The 17,840-nt window shown below is 50.4% G+C and overlaps 1 protein-coding gene across 2 annotated transcripts in view; it reads left to right on the forward strand.

The window, feature by feature from the left end:
- Positions 1-17,840, forward strand: part of PXDN (peroxidasin) — a 115,423-nt gene that overhangs the window by 91,805 nt on the left and 5,778 nt on the right. For both annotated transcript variants that reach the window (XM_008959512.5, XM_003807406.6), the window contains 7 exons: positions 1,308-1,416; positions 2,032-2,189; positions 6,127-7,630; positions 11,048-11,182; positions 12,164-12,372; positions 16,311-16,431; positions 16,755-16,887. In XM_008959512.5, coding sequence (XP_008957760.3) covers positions 1,308-1,416; positions 2,032-2,189; positions 6,127-7,630; positions 11,048-11,182; positions 12,164-12,372; positions 16,311-16,431; positions 16,755-16,887 — 2,369 coding nt within the window. The remainder of the gene's footprint in view (positions 1-1,307; positions 1,417-2,031; positions 2,190-6,126; positions 7,631-11,047; positions 11,183-12,163; positions 12,373-16,310; positions 16,432-16,754; positions 16,888-17,840) is intronic.

Raw genomic sequence — 17,840 nt, forward strand, 5'->3', positions numbered from 1 at the left:
GGTTTCAGTCAGGAGGGGGTATGTTTCAGTCAGGAGGGGGCAGGTTTCAGTCAGGAGGGGGCAGGTTTCAGTCAGGAGGGGACAGGTTTCAGTCAGGAGGGGGTATGTTTCAGTCAGGAGGGGGCAGGTTTCAGTCAGGAGGGGGCAGGTTCCTGTCAGGAGAAGGCAGGTTCCTGCCAGGAGGGGCAGATCCCAGTAAGGAGGGGCAGGTCCCTGTCAGGAGGGGACAGGTTTCTGTCAGGAGGGGCAGGTTGCTGTCAGGAGGGGCAGATGTGTGTGTGTGGTGTCTGTGTGTCTGTGTATAATGTGCAGTGTGTGGTGCATACCTCTGGTGTGTTTGTGCAATGTGATTTGTGTGTGTGGTGTATGTGTGTTTGTGTGTACAATGTGATGTGTGTGTATAATGTGATGTGTGTGGTGTGTGTGTGTAATGTGATTTGTGTGTGTATAATGTACTATATGTGTGGTGTGTGTGTGGTATGTATCTGTGTGTGGCGCGTGTGTGATGTGTTATGTGTGGCGTGGTGTGTCTCTATATAATGTTCTGTGTAGGTGGCGTATGTGTTTCTGTGTATATAATGTGATGTGTGTGTGTGGTATGTGTTTCTGTGTATAATGTGACATGTGTGTATAATGTGCTGTGTGTGTGGTGCATGTGTGGTGTGGATCTGTGTGTGGCGTGCATGTAATGTGCTATGTATAGTGTGTGTGTCTGTGTATAATGTTCTATGTAGGTGGTGTGTGTGCACCTGTGTGTATAATGTGATTGTGTGTGTGTGGTGTGTGGTGTGTGTGAGGAGGGAGTTGCCCTGTGTAATGATACAAGTCCACAGGTGAGAAGATGGGATCATGGAGGCAGCAGATCTTTAAAGAGGGGAGTGGGTTAGGATCCCGGAGTCCAGGGAGGCTGTGGCCTTTGATGAGAGGAATGGACGAGATCTGCTGGACACTGAGGTGTCTCCACAGACATCTTGTCTGCTGGGCTGGCCACACAGGGAGGCCTCAGTCCACACCTCCCACATGCTGTTGCATGTAGCGTAAGATCTTCCATGCTTCACATTATAACTACTTCCTGTCTTCTTCTCAGGTATAACATGATTTCAAAAGCTAAAGTCTGTAATTTTCATGCTGTCTGAAACGGCTTCTAGTAGAATTTGTGATAAAATTATTTGAGTTTGGGTTTGAAAAATAGAAATAACATTTGGAGAAAAGTATGCCTTGTGGCTAATGATGTAGTGTCTAGACATCATTTTATGAGTAATTGTGCAGTATTTTTCCTGGTAATACGCGACTTTGTATTTTCCTAGTTCCTGACGTCAGTCGAAATGGAGATCCGTTTGTAGCTACCTCCATCGTGGAAGCAATTGCGACTGTTGACAGAGCTATAAACTCAACCCGAACACATTTGTTTGACAGGTATCATGGGGCTGTAAACACGCTGACCCTCAAATCACTGAGCTTTAGGGTGAAGGTGGGAGTGATTAAAGAATGCATGCAGTTCTAATATATGAATTTTGATTTGATTATCTGATGATCAAAATGTTTAATTTAAAAATCATGAACAACATGGGCATCTGAGTTTTCTGGGGGTTGAAATAACAGAAGGATGTGTGCTTTTCAAATAGAATTTGGCTATGATCCACAACCAAAACATTCTTTGAAAATTTCAACTCATTCCTTTGGCTTATGACTAAATGATTTGGCAAAAACAAATAGTTTAAAAGTCATTAGTGTATTTGTTCACGTTGCTGATTCCAAAGCAGTTTTTCTGCATCTTATGTGAAATGCAATATCTGTGATTTTCTCTATTGACTTAATTAATTATTTGTTTTTAGTGTCTTCCGGTTTTTGTCTGTTTGTTTTGTTTTTGTTTTGTTGCCTCCCACTTCGGATGAGGAAGGTATAGTATATTATGTTGTAGAAAGTAGCTGTAGAAATATTAATAGCAATGATTATATTTTGGGGTACTATGAATTTTATCTTCAGTAATTTGTTTCATTCTTCCTTTTTTTCTCCCTAAACTCTGGTTAGCCGTCCTCGTTCTCCAAATGATTTGCTGGCCTTGTTCCGGTATCCGAGGGATCCTTACACAGTTGAACAGGCACGGGCGGGAGAAATCTTTGAACGGACATTGCAGCTCATTCAGGAGCATGTACAGCATGGCTTGATGGTCGACCTCAACGGAACAAGTCAGTGCCAAAGCCTTTTCTTCCTCCTCCATGGCCTGAGTAACGGGGTTGAACACGCCTCAGTTAAGTCACATTCCTAGGGAAGAGTTCCAGCATTTTCTTTCCCACTGTGCTTATGAACTGTGAAATTATTTCCTTAAACTGTGATTCCTCTTGAGCCCTACAGCCCTGTCACTCTCACTTTGGTTTAATAGGAATCTCTGGGGGACGTGAAGTCCCTTGGAGTGCTGGTCAGGCTACAGCAGGTCCACCTGCCCTGAGTGGGTTATGCCATCCTGGCCAGGGTGGGTTATGCAAGCCCAGTCCCTCTGCAACAAATGAGCCATAAGGGAGGACTTGGCAGCGTGCTTGCTCCCTGAGTGACGTTGTGTCCTGGGAATGCGGTGCCATGCGTATTAGGAGGGTTGTTTTGGAAGAGTCCCGGGTCTGTGAAACCAGCTGATGAGATCACCTCGGGCTGGTGTGGAGATGCTGTTGGGGGAGGTATGTCCCCCACTCACTCTGCTCTGGCACTTTGCCGTTGCCCAGTAAATAACAGATGCCTTTACATGTCATGATTGTCCTTGCTGGTAGTAGTACTATTGATGAACCCATAGAAGACCCTGACTTTCTCATGTAAAAACATCATTTTCAGCAGCAGCTGGTTACTCATGGTTCTGTACACACACACACACACACACACACAGAGAGAGAGAGCACGGAGGAGAATGTAACAGTAGCTGTCCCTGTGGGATGAAAGAACTGCTTTATAATTTTTCAGTTTTCCAAATTGTTTTCATTGAGCATAACTTTTACGATTAGAGCAAAAAATGTTCTTCAATGGTTAAATGAAAGAGACGTGGAATTGAGACCTGTAGGGTGATATATGCCCGTCTTCGGAGTAGAGTGTTGCTCTGAGCCAGCCCCGTCCTGTTAGGTTTTGGAGCCCTGTTGGTGCTGAAGCCTGGGCACCAGCCAATGTGAAGCTGTATGTTCCGCAGCTCCTGCTTCCTGATCCTCTCCTGGCCTCTCGTGGCTGGGGGCGGGGGGCGGGGGCAGGGCAGGAAATGTTGGAGTTGGAGACCTCTGGATGTTTCTGCTTTTCTCGATGGATGAAACTCCAGCCTCACCTCCCAGGCACATTCTTGGGGAGAAGCATCAGAGCCCATTTTGTTATTTCAACAAGTATTTATTGGGCACTTTCTGCTTGTCAGGTGCAGGGGGAGACTAGGATGAGAGGTACCAGGCATGGGTCCCAGCCCCTTCCCAAGTCCCTGGTGCCAGTCTCCTGGTAGAAAGGCCATGTTCTCTTCTCCAGAGAATGAAGAGGGAGTTACTAAGTGTAATTTCTTGCTACTCCCTACCTTTCTTCATTTAGTTACAGGATCAGATCTTTAAACATTACTGTGGCAGCCCAGCAAGTGGGTTCTGCCGCCACCACAGAAATAAAGCCATCTGGAAATGTCTCCTCAAAGCCAGGCTGTTGGAAGCTGTTCCTTATGAGGAATTGCATGTCCATTGTGTGTCATTACATGCCAATTATAGAAAGATTTAGACTCAGGGAAAGACAGAAAGGAAAGAGTAAAATCACCCCAACAATGTGAAATCATTTTATACATTTGCTGTTTACCCAAGCAGCAGTTAGGTGCACATGCAGGCACTCATTTCTTCACTTATTCGTTCCACCTGCCTGTCAGGGCACACCCTCTATGCCAGTCATTGTCCTGGGCCAGGGCCTACAGTCACAAACGGAAGAAATAAAAACCTCTGCCCTCAAAGATCAGACCTTCCAGAGAAATGCAGATGGAAAACCAGAGAGAGGCCCCTGCACATAAGAAGCCCCAGCGAGTGACCCAGAGAGAAACAGCAGGCGGGAGGTGGGTGGTGCCCTGGCTGGGATGGGGTGCTGTTCCCCATGGGCGAAGGTGACACGTGAGCAGGGACCCCACAAGGGCGAGGGGGCCTCCCTGGAGCATCTGAGGGGACCACACATGCAGAGTCTTGGAGGTGGGGCACGTTGGGGCATAGTGGAACAGCAGGTGGTCACTGTGGCTGGAAAGGGGGTGGGGAAGGACTGATAAAGTTAAGGAGATTTGTGCTCCACCAGAAAGGGCCTGGGAGCGAATATAAGGATATGTCGTTGGCTGTGTATGAAATGGGAACCTTAGGGTTTCCTGCAGAGAAGCAACATGGTTTGATGCATTTTCAAGCATCGGGCTGGGTGACCACTCTGCATGGGGTGAGGACAGATGTGGGCAAACCAGTCCTGGGAAACTGGGGCCAGGGTCGGTGCCACCTGCTCTGGTTGGCGGGTCTGGTCTGCCTGTGAACCAATGGCCAACGCCACGGAAAAAGTGAACATTCTGGAGGAAAGCCTGGAGACCAGCCCCACAGCCCAGCCAGGCATTTGGGAGGAAGTGCTTTTTCTCCTGGCACTCTGCTTTCTTGGCTCTATGGATGTTCAAGATTGATAATTCTGTAGGACTTCCTAAGAGTAGCTGTGAAAATAGGGCCAGATGTTTCAGCTCACTGTTTCAGCCTCTGGGAAAAGTCAGACAGAACAGAACCAGGGGCTGAGGGGAGCCCGGGGTTCATGTTCCCTGCACAGACCTTTCCCACCCAACACACCAGGGTGTGTGTTTCTGACTTATTCTCCCCAGCCTGGAAAATGCCTCACTTCCAATTCTTTGCATTCTTGTGTGGGTGTTATGGACACCGCTCCCCCACAGAAAAGGGGCTGTCTCTTGTTTAAAGGTGTCCATAGTGATACCTGTGATCTTGACAAGCAGAAATGGGCTGGAGAAACTTTAGAAAAAAGAAGCAGTGATGGCTTGGAACTCTGTGAGTATGTGCACACGTGAAAGTGTGAGTGTGCCTCTGTAAGCATGTTTGCATGTGAGTGTGTGCATGTGTGAGTGGAAAACATTTAAGTGTGCATGAGTGTGTGCGTGTGTGTAGCTTTTCGGCAGGCATGACATGTGCCTGGAAAGGAGGAGTGTTGAGGAAGGTGAAGGCCTAGGATGTATGAATATGTGGAGGAAGCACTTTGGCGAACACAGAGATCTGAGTGTGTCTGACCCCAGGACGTGGAGTAGCTGTTGCTTGGAGCAGGTGTCTTGAAGGTGAAGACTAGGATCTGAACTTAGGAAGATCTCTTTCACCTGTGGAGTGATGGCCCAGGCTACCATGTTTGGAATTTGCTAGTGGGCAAAGACGGAAGGTCTCTGAGCAAGAAGGTGACCTAGTCGGAGCCTGTGCCAAGCTCACGGGAGCATGTGCTTGCTGTGGGGAGGGCGTGTGGATGACCTCCACCAGGCAGGAGGCCCTTCTGGAAGTGAAGGCCAGTGCCATGGAAATCAGTCCCAGGATTCTGCCAGAGGAATGGAGAGGAGGGCGCGGCGGCTAGGAACATTTTGAGGCAGCGTGAAAGGAAGTGGCACTCTTTTGGACGTTGAGGGAACAGCATGAAGCCTCAGTGGACCGAGATGTGCAGTGACAGGTGTCAGGAAATGCCCTGCTCGGCGGCCTGTGGAGACCGATGGTGTGCACTCGTGTGGAGGTGTGGTGACTGTCTCTTACACGGGGCGTTTAAAGTGAGGTTGGAACAGTGTCAGCCTGGACTGGTCAACGTGGGTCGGGCTCCATCAGTTAGGGGTCTCCCAGAGGAGAGCTGCTGGTTGAAACCATGAGACTGCTAAGTGGGGAGGGGAGACAGGGCCCAGAAACTGGGGCTGTGGAGAGAATACCTGTGTTTGGGGCTGGAGGAGGGGAGGAGCAGTTTTACCAAACAGGAGGTGAGCAGGTTTCCAGCAGGAAGCGCTCGTTGCATGGCACACAACAGGTTTCATGAGCTGGGGGTAGATAGCCCCATGTCAGCGGCAGAGGTGGCAAGGGGTACCGGGCCCTCACACATCCTCCAGGGGAATTGAGTGCCGTCTTGCTTTTCTCCACGTCCCAGGTTACCACTACAACGACCTGGTGTCTCCACAGTACCTGAACCTCATCGCAAACCTGTCGGGCTGTACCGCCCACCGGCGCGTGAACAACTGCTCGGACATGTGCTTCCACCAGAAGTACCGGACGCACGACGGCACCTGTAACAACCTGCAGCACCCCATGTGGGGCGCCTCGCTGACCGCCTTCGAGCGCCTGCTGAAATCCGTGTACGAGAATGGCTTCAACACCCCTCGGGGCATCAACCCCCACCGACTGTACAACGGGCACACCCTTCCCATGCCGCGCCTGGTGTCCACCACCCTGATCGGGACGGAGACCGTCACACCCGACGAGCAGTTCACCCACATGCTGATGCAGTGGGGCCAGTTCCTGGACCACGACCTCGACTCCACGGTGGTGGCCCTGAGCCAGGCACGCTTCTCCGACGGACAGCACTGCAGCTCCGTGTGCAGCAACGACCCTCCCTGCTTCTCTGTCATGATCCCCCCCAATGACTCCCGGGCCAGGAGCGGGGCCCGCTGCATGTTCTTCGTGCGCTCCAGCCCTGTGTGCGGCAGCGGCATGACTTCGCTGCTCATGAACTCCGTGTACCCACGGGAGCAGATCAACCAGCTCACCTCCTACATCGACGCATCCAACGTGTACGGGAGCACGGAGCATGAGGCCCGCAGCATCCGCGACCTGGCCAGCCACCGCGGCCTGCTGCGGCAGGGCATCGTGCAGCGGTCCGGGAAGCCGCTGCTCCCCTTCGCCACCGGGCCGCCCACGGAGTGCATGCGGGACGAGAACGAGAGCCCCATCCCCTGCTTCCTGGCCGGGGACCACCGCGCCAACGAGCAGCTGGGCCTGACCAGCATGCACACGCTGTGGTTCCGCGAGCACAACCGCATTGCCACGGAGCTGCTCAAGCTGAACCCGCACTGGGACGGCGACACCATCTACTATGAGACCAGGAAGATCGTGGGCGCGGAGATCCAGCACATCACCTACCAGCACTGGCTCCCGAAGATCCTGGGGGAGGTGGGCATGAGGACGCTGGGAGAGTACCACGGCTACGACCCCGGCATCAATGCTGGCATCTTCAACGCCTTCGCCACCGCGGCCTTCAGGTTTGGCCACACGCTCGTCAACCCACTGCTTTACCGGCTGGACGAGAACTTCCAGCCCATTGCACAAGATCACCTCCCCCTTCACAAAGCTTTCTTCTCTCCCTTCCGGATTGTGAATGAGGGCGGCATCGATCCGCTTCTCAGGGGGCTGTTCGGGGTGGCGGGGAAAATGCGTGTGCCCTCGCAGCTGCTGAACACGGAGCTCACGGAGCGGCTGTTCTCCATGGCACACACGGTGGCTCTGGACCTGGCGGCCATCAACATCCAGCGGGGCCGGGACCACGGGATCCCACCCTACCACGACTACAGGGTCTACTGCAATCTATCGGCCGCACACACGTTCGAGGACCTGAAAAATGAGATTAAAAACCCTGAGATCCGGGAGAAACTGAAAAGGTGAGCTGAAGAGGCTGTGTGGGATGGCTCGTGTACCTAGGCACCTGGAACACCTGAACTGTGGTGTGTGTGTTATTTGTCTCTGTGTGTGAGTTTTGTTCGTGTCGTGCAGAGGTGAGATGAAGGTCAAGTCCATGAAGGTCGAGATGGGAACCTGCAGCCTCCCGTGGCTGCGTGGTTGTGGGGAGGGGGCAGAGCCAGGGGTGGATGGACGGTGGAGGGCCCTTCCACCGGCCTGTTTTTTTCCAAGAGAGGAGCTTTGCTGAGCTGTGGCACATTTTCAGCTTAGAGATGAGCTGTACTTTTCTGGCAGAGGGGTTGACTGCAGAGAAAAATACACTGTTCGCACCAGAAAACACCAAAACTGACACTGTGGCTGTTGGGCAGCTTCGGGTTCCTGCTGTTGTATCAGGGGCAGAGAGAGAGGCAGAGCTTGGTGTCTGCAGATCCGGGCCCTTGGGGCCACCAGCCCCTAAGCCTTGGCCTGTAGCATCTTCCATACTCACTGTGTTGCCCAGACCCAGGCCTGTGGAGCCACCTGCCCATGACTGCCACAGATGGCGCTGCTTCTGAGCCACAGCCTTGATCACCTGTGGGTGCGGTTCTCCTTGTTCTGCCACAAAGGCAAAACGGGACGCTGTCACCCCTGAGACAAGGGAAGCTGGCCAGGTAGATTAGGAGACCTCGGACCCTGTGGGGTGGAAAAAATGGCAAAGTTTTACAGGCAAAGCAGTGACCACAGCACTACCCAGGCCTAGGACTGGGGTAGGATCAGGGCTGCCTGGTCCATAGCCAGTCCCCTTCCCAGGACTCGGTGCCACAGTGGGGTTCTCATTAACTCAGAATTCCCCAAAGTGGAGACATTCAGCGGCTCTCCTTTTTGCTAGATATTCACATCTTTTACTCACTACCTTTTTTTTCATGTTATTTCTACCAGTTTATTTGCTTTTTGTATTTTAAGGAAATAGAAATAATTGCAGCCAGGCCCGGTGGCTCATGCCTATAATCCCAGCACTTTGGGAGGCTGAGGTGAGTGGATCACGAGGTCAGGAGTTCAAGACCAGCCTGGCCAAGATGGTGAAACTCCACCTCTACTAAAAACTACAAAAATTAGCTGGGCGTGGTGGCAGGCGCCTGTAATCCCAGCTACTCGGGAGGCTGAGCAGGAGAATTGCTTGAACCTGGGTGGCAGATGTTGCAGTGAGCCGAGATCACGCTACTGCACTCCAGCCTGAGTGACAGAGACCCCATCTCAATAAAATAATAATAAATAAAAATAAAATAATTGCTCATCAGTGTTTTCCCATTGTGATTCTTCTCAGTCCTTGGATTATGAATCAGATTCACAGGTCACTGTGTATTAGGAGATGTTATTCCCATTCAAAAACATTGTTTTAAAAAGAAGAAAAACCCTTTCTTCTTAAGACTGTCTTCCTGTATTTGATGGACTCTGCAGTTGACTCCTAAGTTATTAACGCTGAAGTTAGGACATACCCTGTTAGGATCTGACCTGTGCCTTCTAGGGGAAAGTGATTTTTTACTTGTAATTTATTGTAAGTTATGACTAAATGAACATGATGTCCTATTAAATTTAATATGTTCCAGTATTCATTTAATAATGCTCTTAAATTACTGGCATTTGGAAGTGTGTGCGCACTCCGTTAATCCAGTGTAATTTTTTTATCATGGTTTTGCTGAATTAGGACTGATGTGAACTGTCTGTGTTTTTTATGTGCTTAAATATCCTCCTTTGTTCTTGTCCAAACTGACACAGATTACTCTCCCAGATGATTCTCTCTTTTGCCAAACTTATTTCAAAACATTTCAAAAGAGCTAGATGTGGAGCCCAGCGCCAGGTGGACCGCGGCTGTGTTGCATGCTAGGCCCCTGGTAAAGAAGTTAAGGATGTTACCCACACACTGAGCCCCTCGTCTCTTTATTTATGTTTTCCTGTCTCAGCCCATTGCTGACTAAGGGGAAATGAAACATAAACATGAGAAAAGATGCATGACCATCGGAGACCATGGGGCCAGGAGGACTTCACAGGGCAGAGGGGTTGCCTTCGGCAGACTGTAGAGATTGTGTAGTTCTCGTCTACTTTGTGTTTCACGGCCGCATGGCAAGTGGATGGCGTGGCGTTGGCCTGGGCTCGCCTCTGCTGCCCATCCCCCGCCGTGGGACATTCCAGAACTGCGAGGTCTCTTCCCTGGAGGAAGCTCCTTGGATTCAGGTGGAGGCTTTAGACTCTGGTGAGCCTAAGGAATGTGACTATTCCAGCCCCTGTGAGTCCCTCCCAGCGGTGGGGGACAGAAGAGAGCAGGCACCCAGAGCAGGAGCCGCCCGGAGCAGGAGGGAGTCCTCTGGGAAAAGGTGTGGACGCTTCTGGTGGCCCTAGTGTGCTGTCCTCAGCCACAGACCAGATGCTGCCAGGGTCCTCCCGACCAAGTTTCACTCCCAGGGGACATCTTAGAGCTAGAAGTTCAACCTGAATGTCATTGAACTTAGAAGAAAAAGGGACAATTTGTCTTTGAAAGACTAAATGCTAGTTTACATAAAATTGTGTTTATTCTATGGTAAGACCAATGGCCAGTGAGGACACAGCCCTGTGTGCATCCTGTTCAGTAAGCAACAAAATCTGTCTTGATCCTAGGGTTCAGTTGGTGGTCACTGATTTGAGTTTTGTAGAAAAGGGCAGTGAGAATTATAGAATATATATATGTTAAAAATCGAGTAGAGCTTTGAATAGCAGTTGAAACAGGCATCATCTGCTGCGTAGTCGAGTTCTAAGATGAGATTAGCTGATTCGTAGTAGAAGTTGTGACATGTTGCTTATAAGCCTATATTTCTAAGGAATTGGAAGAAGTCGATGAAAATGTTTGTTCTTGAACACATAAACCTAAGTTTTTTGCCCTATCTTTGCTTAGCAGATATTTTCTTTATGGCAAATATATTTTCGATATATAGTAGAATCAAATGTTATTCTTTAAAAATGTATATACTTTTAAAAATACACATGAACAATAAACTATATACATTTAGCTATATATAGTTTATTGTTCATATGTTTATTTTAAAAAGATTGGAAGAGTATACATTATGATGTTAAGTGTGGTTATCCCTGAATAGTCGGAAAAGGTGTGGCTTAAATTTTCTTCCTTATGTTTTCTTGGCTTTTCTAAATTTGTTATAATAAATGCGTTTGTGTGTGTGTGTGTCGCACATATATAATAGAAAGTAGGGAAAATCCTTTAAAGCATTGTGGAGAGATGCAGCAAAGAAGTAAATATTTTCTTTGTTAAGTAGAATTCTAAATAATGTAAAATAGTGATAGAAAGAAAGAACTGTTTTTATATTTGCTGTATTTTTTACCATGTGCAGCTTTGTTAGGTAGATTTCAGTTTTCTCTTTATTTTTTAGGTTGTATGGCTCGACACTCAACATCGACCTGTTTCCGGCGCTCGTGGTGGAGGACCTGGTGCCTGGCAGCCGGCTGGGCCCCACCCTGATGTGTCTTCTCAGCACACAGTTCAAGCGCCTGCGAGATGGGGACAGGTGAGCACGTGCGCCAGAAAGGGGAGCACACTCCTAAGCCACCTTCTTAGGGACTCCAGAGGAGAAGAGCTGTCCTGGTTGAGACTGAGGGAGGCACGAGGCCCTGGTGTCTTCTGTGCACCGCCTTGGGCTTACATGTCCTTGCAGCCTCAAAACTCAACCACACCAGGTTCAATGATGCTTTTCCCACCCCTTCATTTATAGGAATATTTCTGTTCCTGTAAACCTGTTGGACAGTCCATACAGCTAAACCACTGTGGGACTTCAGAGGAGTTTGGGCTTCGGGCAAGATCTTTGTTTTATCTCTAGTCTACTGTTATTACTTTACTTTAATGTAGTGGAAAGGCAGACCCTACCTATTACAAACTATTTCAGCAGACCTGAAATAACTGGCATGCCAGTTTTGTTTTGTTTTTTTAAAGTTGCCCATCGTCTTTGTTGCTAGTCAGAAGAGCTAACACTGTCGTTCTTTTTTTTTTTTTTTTTGAGACAGAGTCTTGCTCTGTCACCCAGGCTGTAGTGCAGTGGCGCGATCTTGGCTCACTGCAAGCTCTGCCTCCCGGGTTCACGCCATTCTCCTGCCTCATCCTCCCGAGTAGCTGGGACTACAGGTGCCCACCACCACGCCCGGCTAATTTTTTGTAGTTTTAGTAGAGATGGGGTTTCACTGTGTTAGCCAGGATGGTCTCGATCTCCTGACCTCGTGATCCGCCCACCTCAGCCTCCCAAAGTGCTGGGATTACAGGCGTGAGCCACTGCACCTGGCCAACACTGTCATTTTTACACCAGATTGTCTGCCTTTGGTTTTGTTATGGGGTAGGGGATGTGAGCAGTGTGTGAGTCCATTTTTAAGTGACACCTAATCAAACCTAGTGGTTTCTGTATTGCTGTGAACTAAGCAGGGGAGATTTTAACTCAGCTCCTAGTGACCTGTGAGTCTCCTGCCCTTCTCTGATCCTGCTTTCATTTTGGGGGATCCAGGTTGTGGTATGAGAACCCTGGGGTGTTCTCCCCGGCCCAGCTGACTCAGATCAAGCAGACGTCGCTGGCCAGGATCCTATGCGACAACGCGGACAACATCACCCGGGTGCAGAGCGACGTGTTCAGGGTGGCGGAGTTCCCTCACGGCTACGGCAGCTGTGACGAGATCCCCAGGGTGGACCTCCGGGTGTGGCAGGACTGCTGTGAAGGTGCGTGCCAGGGGCACCATGTCTGTTCCTTTTTCATCCCTGGTTTTGGTGACTGCTTGGCGGGTGCTTAATTACCTGCAGATGTCATCCTAATCTTGAAAACTGAAAACAAAATATTCAGCTTTAGATTTAAATTGTGCTGTATCCATGCTGAGATGGACTGCGGAGCCAAAAATATAAACAAAGTTGGTGATTCTGAGGAATTGGCAGTGCTGTGGGAGAACATTCAGAATAACTAAAACACTAAGAGAAACAGAAACCCAGACTTCAGCAAGGTGTGCCCCTAATTTTTCCTTAAAGCCTAATGTATGTCTAGCTTCCAGTACTTGTGTAGCCAGATAAAAGACGAAAATCAAAATATGGAAGAAGCATAGCAAATATATCAGGTTTTCTTAAAAATTAATCTGAATGTTGTAAATATCTGTAACATAAGTGACTGAAGATAGATGTTATCAAATATCTCGTGAGGAGCCCTGCAGGTAGGAGGTGGTCTCATGATTGGCGCGGGGGGCCTGTAGCTGAGGGACGCCCTGATATCAGTCCCACAGCCCCGGCACTCGTGCCCTGGAGTGCCAGGTCCGTCTTCCCTGCAGAGGCGTCAGTGGCCTGCTGTGTGAGGCGATGGTTCTCCTGGCTGAGTTCCTGCTTCGCATTCCTAACTCCCAGTCTTGGTTAACCTCCATTTCCATTACTAATTTGAACATAATTTTGGCTTTATTCAAACTATGATCAGATCCCCATAAAATACCCAACTGGGGATGTTTAGAACCCAAGTTGTGGAGCACTCACTCTTGTGGTGAGAGAAGCAGGGCCCACCACAATGAGGAGATCTGGGGACCTGCGGTGAGCGTGACCGGGAGGTGGGGCAGATCCCGGCCTCACCCGGCAATCTGTGGAGCTTGTGGTGTCTGTGGACACTTGGTAGTTTAAGAAGAGACACACAAAGTACAGACACTGTCCACATATTCTCCACCACCTCATTTTTCCTGAAGTAATAGTTCTGGCCAAGATCTTATTTAATTTAGTAAGCGTTGAAATCTGCACTGATAATAGAGCTGTGTTTTAGCAGCTTCTTCTAAGAGAGTGCGTGCCTGTGTGTCTGTGTGCGACTGTGGGGTGTGTGTGTGGAGTGTGTGTACCTGTGGGGTGTGTGTGGGGTGTGTGTGATCTAATCCTGCATCTGCCTCCTCATCTGCACCCCCCACCACCCACACACACATGCATGGAAGTATATATGATAGGAGAATTCACATAAAAAATAAAATTATGCTTGCTAGGTACCCAATTTTCCAAATTATTTACATGCTTGTTATTACATCTGTTGGAAACTTATATCTGTTTTTTGTTTTATTGTTTTGTTTTGTTTTTTTGTTTTATATCCTCACTGGTTTATCCAATTCAAAATGCTTTTCTACAAGCATGGTAGAAAATTTGTTCTGTTTGTAGAAAATTGTTCTCTTGAAAATGATTAGGAAAAGCCAATGATACAAAAACCCATTTTCTGATAACTTTACCAGGCCCCTGTTAGCTGCTTATTAAGAAGTACAGCCAGGCTTTCTGTTCTTTTGCTAAGAAAATCCAAAGTCCTTTGAAAGACTTCATCTTTAAAGCCAGTCTTTGTTCCCCTCATGTTACAAGCCCCTCCTCCTCTCAGGGCACTGTGGGAGAGGCTTAGCTGCTGAAGCAATTGCTGACATTGTTTCTTCCGGACACTTTTCCCTCTTAAAATACCAGTCATGGCCTTAAGCTGACACAGCTTAGAGAATACTTGATAAGCTTTACCTGTTTTTATTTTACCCCAAAAGCCATATCTAAATACAGCAGAAAAATATGAAAACAGAACTCAGATTTGACAGAACCAAATGTCAATTGCTATTTACTTTTCAATTAAACTTTTTAAAAAGACACATTGGGGGCTGGGCGGTGGCACATGCCTGTAATCTCAGCACTTTGGGAGGCCAAGGCAGGTGGATCACCTGAGGTTAGGAGTTCGAGACTAGCCTGGCCAACATGGTGAAACCCGTCTCTACAAAAATACAAAAATTAGCCGGGCGTGGTGGCGGGCACCTGTAATCCCAGCTACATGGGAGGCTGAGGCAGGAGAATCGCTTGAACCCAAGAGGCAGAGGTTGCAGTGAGCTGAGATCGTGCCATTGTACCCCAGCCTGGGCAACAAGAGTGAAACTGTCTCAAAAAAATAAAAAAATAAAAAGACACATTTAAAGCGAACGTCTTTGAGCTACAACTTTTCATCATTTGCTTCATTGATGCCTACAACAAGTGCTGTGTGGGGTCTGCACTAGGTCTGGGAAGCCAGCCTGCTCCTGGCTTGGCCAGCCTGGGCAGCACAGAGCAGGTGCAGGCCAGGCCGCTGAGCAGGTGTGGCCCAGCCGTGCCCTGGGGTGTGAGGAAGAGACGGCCATCCTGGAGGGACAGAGGTCCCATCAAAGAGTCCTGGGGTTGGGGCTGGTGTGCACTTTGGCAGGGACCCCACAGTGCCTGGGACCGCGTCCTGGCCCTGCTGCTTCCCTGTCGCCCTGTAATTCTACCAGGGACCCACCCCAGACCTGCACAGCCCTGGGTGGACGCCACCTGCCAGTGAGGCTCATTCTTGACCCTGGGTGTTGCTGGGAGGGGCTGCGGTAGTCTGGGAGGCAGCTGCTGTTTTATGATGTATTTGTGTGCCCAGAAGTTTTAAGAAACTCTGCTCTTCTCTGCTCCTGAGACGATTTGTGGGTGGAATAAGCGAGGGGTCCAGCCAGCTGGGTTTACTCAGAAGCTGTATAGTTAACTGCGGAAATAAACACATTCAGTGGGACTGTTTATGGGCTCCGCTGTGGGGGCAGAGGGAGCTTTAGGTCTCTGTCTTGAAGATACTCTTCCAGCCAGTCAGACAAATGCTAGACCAGAAGGAGCCATCCGCCCTTCAAGGGAGACAGGAAAGCTAGCATGGGGTCTGAGGTGTATGCTGCACGTGCCTCTTCTCTTCTCATAGAATTTCTACTCCAGTGGCTTCCTGAGACATTAGCATTTTGCAAAGGTCCATATTTGCCCTTCACTTTCGTGCTCTGCCACAGCTTTCTTGGGTGGGGATGATGTACAAGACAGACTGAACACCCCATCACTTCGTTAGATAGTGTGTCCACAGGGCCCAGGTGGGACACGGCACTGAGGGCCCCTCACTCACCCGGGGACCAGGAGGGACACGGCACTGAGGGCCCCTCACTCACCCGGGGACCAGGAGGGACACGGCACTGAGGGCCCCTCACTCACCCGGGGACCAGGAGGGACACGGCACTCAGGGCCCCTCACTCACCCGGGGACCAGGAGGGACATGGCACTGAGGGCCCCTCACTCACCCGGGGCTCAGGTGAGGCATAGCACTGAGGGCTTCTCAGTCCACCACAGGTTGAGAAGGAAGCCACACCTAGGCAGGGAGGTGTTCGGGCTACATTCAGGAGAAGCAGGGTCAGGCCGCCTCTTGTCTGACAGTGGGGCTGGCAGTGTGACGTAGGGAGTGTAGCATAATTTTAAGGCACTCCAGAGTGCAGATTGTCACCTGGCCATCGGGGAGGGACCCCCAGAAACAGCAGACTCTGATCTCTGAGGCAGAGTGCCTGAGCCTCCATCTGTGGGTGGAGGGAACTCCGCGAGGGTGTGGTTAGATGGCGTGGTGGGCCTCCTCAGTGTGCCCAGCTGTCCTCAGGGCGGCCAGCACCAGGAGGTCATGAGGGCTGGGGCACAGGTGGAGAGAGGCTTGGCCCCTCAGACCAGGAGAGGGTAGGAGCCGCAGACCAGCTGCCAGGTTGCCTCACTGAAATGTGCCACAGTTTGTTCCACGGGCAGCCAGTGAAGACTTCAAAGTTGGCAGGATGTGCTTAATTTCCCCGAGGTCAGAGCCTTCAGAGCTGACATTCTGCTTTGTGCTTCCATTTTAGACTGTAGGACCAGGGGGCAGTTCAATGCCTTTTCCTATCATTTCCGAGGCAGACGGTCTCTTGAGTTCAGCTACCAGGAGGACAAGCCGACCAAGAAAACAAGACCACGGAAAATACCCAGGTATGGTGGTCTCTGAGGTCAAATGATGTGCAGAGGGGCCCTCGCACCGCGGGCGTCGGGCAGCAGGACCGGCATCCTGCTGTGGGCCTGTGGCGAGGATGGTTCCTGGCAGGGACGTCCCAGGGCACTGGGGGCCAGGCCGCAGCCTGCGTCCTGCTGTGCTGCCCACTCAGAGCATCAGGGGCGGTGCACACCCAGGAAACCTTGAAATGAGACCCAGCTCAGAGCATCAGGGGCGGTGCACACCCAGGAAACCTTGAAATGAGACCCGGCGTGAGCTGCCGAGGTTATATTTCCCTCCTCCTCCTTTCCCCTCACCACAGTGTTGGGAGACAGGGGGAACATCTCAGCAACAGCACCTCAGCCTTCAGCACACGCTCAGATGCACCTGGGACAAATGACTTCAGAGAGTTTGTTCTGGAAATGCAGAAGACCATCACAGACCTCAGAACACAGGTGAGGTGCCTGGCGGCCTGTGTCCCCCCACTCCAAGATTCCACAGCAGCACAGCCCTGCCCGAACCTTCTGGGTATAGCGTTTTATTCCCAGGCAGCTGTTCAACTGCCCACACGGGACCCAGACCCTGGAGCCTTGGGGGTGTCATTTCTGCACGCTGGGTCGGGCCAGGCCATGTGCCACTGGTGTCCCTGGGTTTCCCAGCAGATGGGGGTCACCAGGCAGGGGCAATCTGTGTCACGGCCATGGGACTGCCAGCCAGGTGACCTTGCTGGAGGGAACACAGGATTAGGATGCTGTAGGAGAGTTCAGACATGAAGTCCTGTTCTTAAGCCTCTTATTCAGGAATAACTCTGAATCATCTCTCCCAGGGCATGGTAAGGAGGCACTTCCAGGTCAGCCCTCCACAACTGATCCAGCCTCTCTGGGTGTGAGGAAAGTCCTGGTGTCTGTGGTACGACCACAGGGATTTTCAGACGGGGCTCTTCTCTGGCGCTCTGTGGAAATGAGTTCTGTCCTCTCCTTCCTATCCCAGGAACTTACTTCTGCTTTCTTCAGTGCCTGTGGTGGGGGTTATCTCTGGGATTTTACGTAAGGGGGTGGAGATTGAGACCTATGGCTAAATAAAAGGAAGTGCCCTCACTCCGCTGGTGTGGATGGGATTCCCAAGGTGCGCAGGTCCTGGCTGTCTGCAGCACATTTAATCTGTAAGCACAGCTCCTTTCCTACTCACAGGACTCTTAGCCCTTAGGTTTGGGAGAAACTTCCATCATCTCCTAGTGTAGCCCCAAGGTAACCCCCAGCCACAGGGAGAGGTACCCTGACTACTCCTGTGCCTGCCCCCTCATCCCGTGCAGCTGCAGGTCCTCCTGCCTCTGCAGCCTTGAGACCAGGTGCAAGTCCCCAGGCAGCTGTCAGAGTGGACAGCGTGCGGCAGGTCTTCCTCCCTCCGC

The sequence above is a fragment of the Pan paniscus genome, chromosome 12, assembly GCF_029289425.2.
Source record: "Pan paniscus chromosome 12, NHGRI_mPanPan1-v2.0_pri, whole genome shotgun sequence".
NCBI lineage: Eukaryota > Metazoa > Chordata > Mammalia > Primates > Hominidae > Pan > Pan paniscus.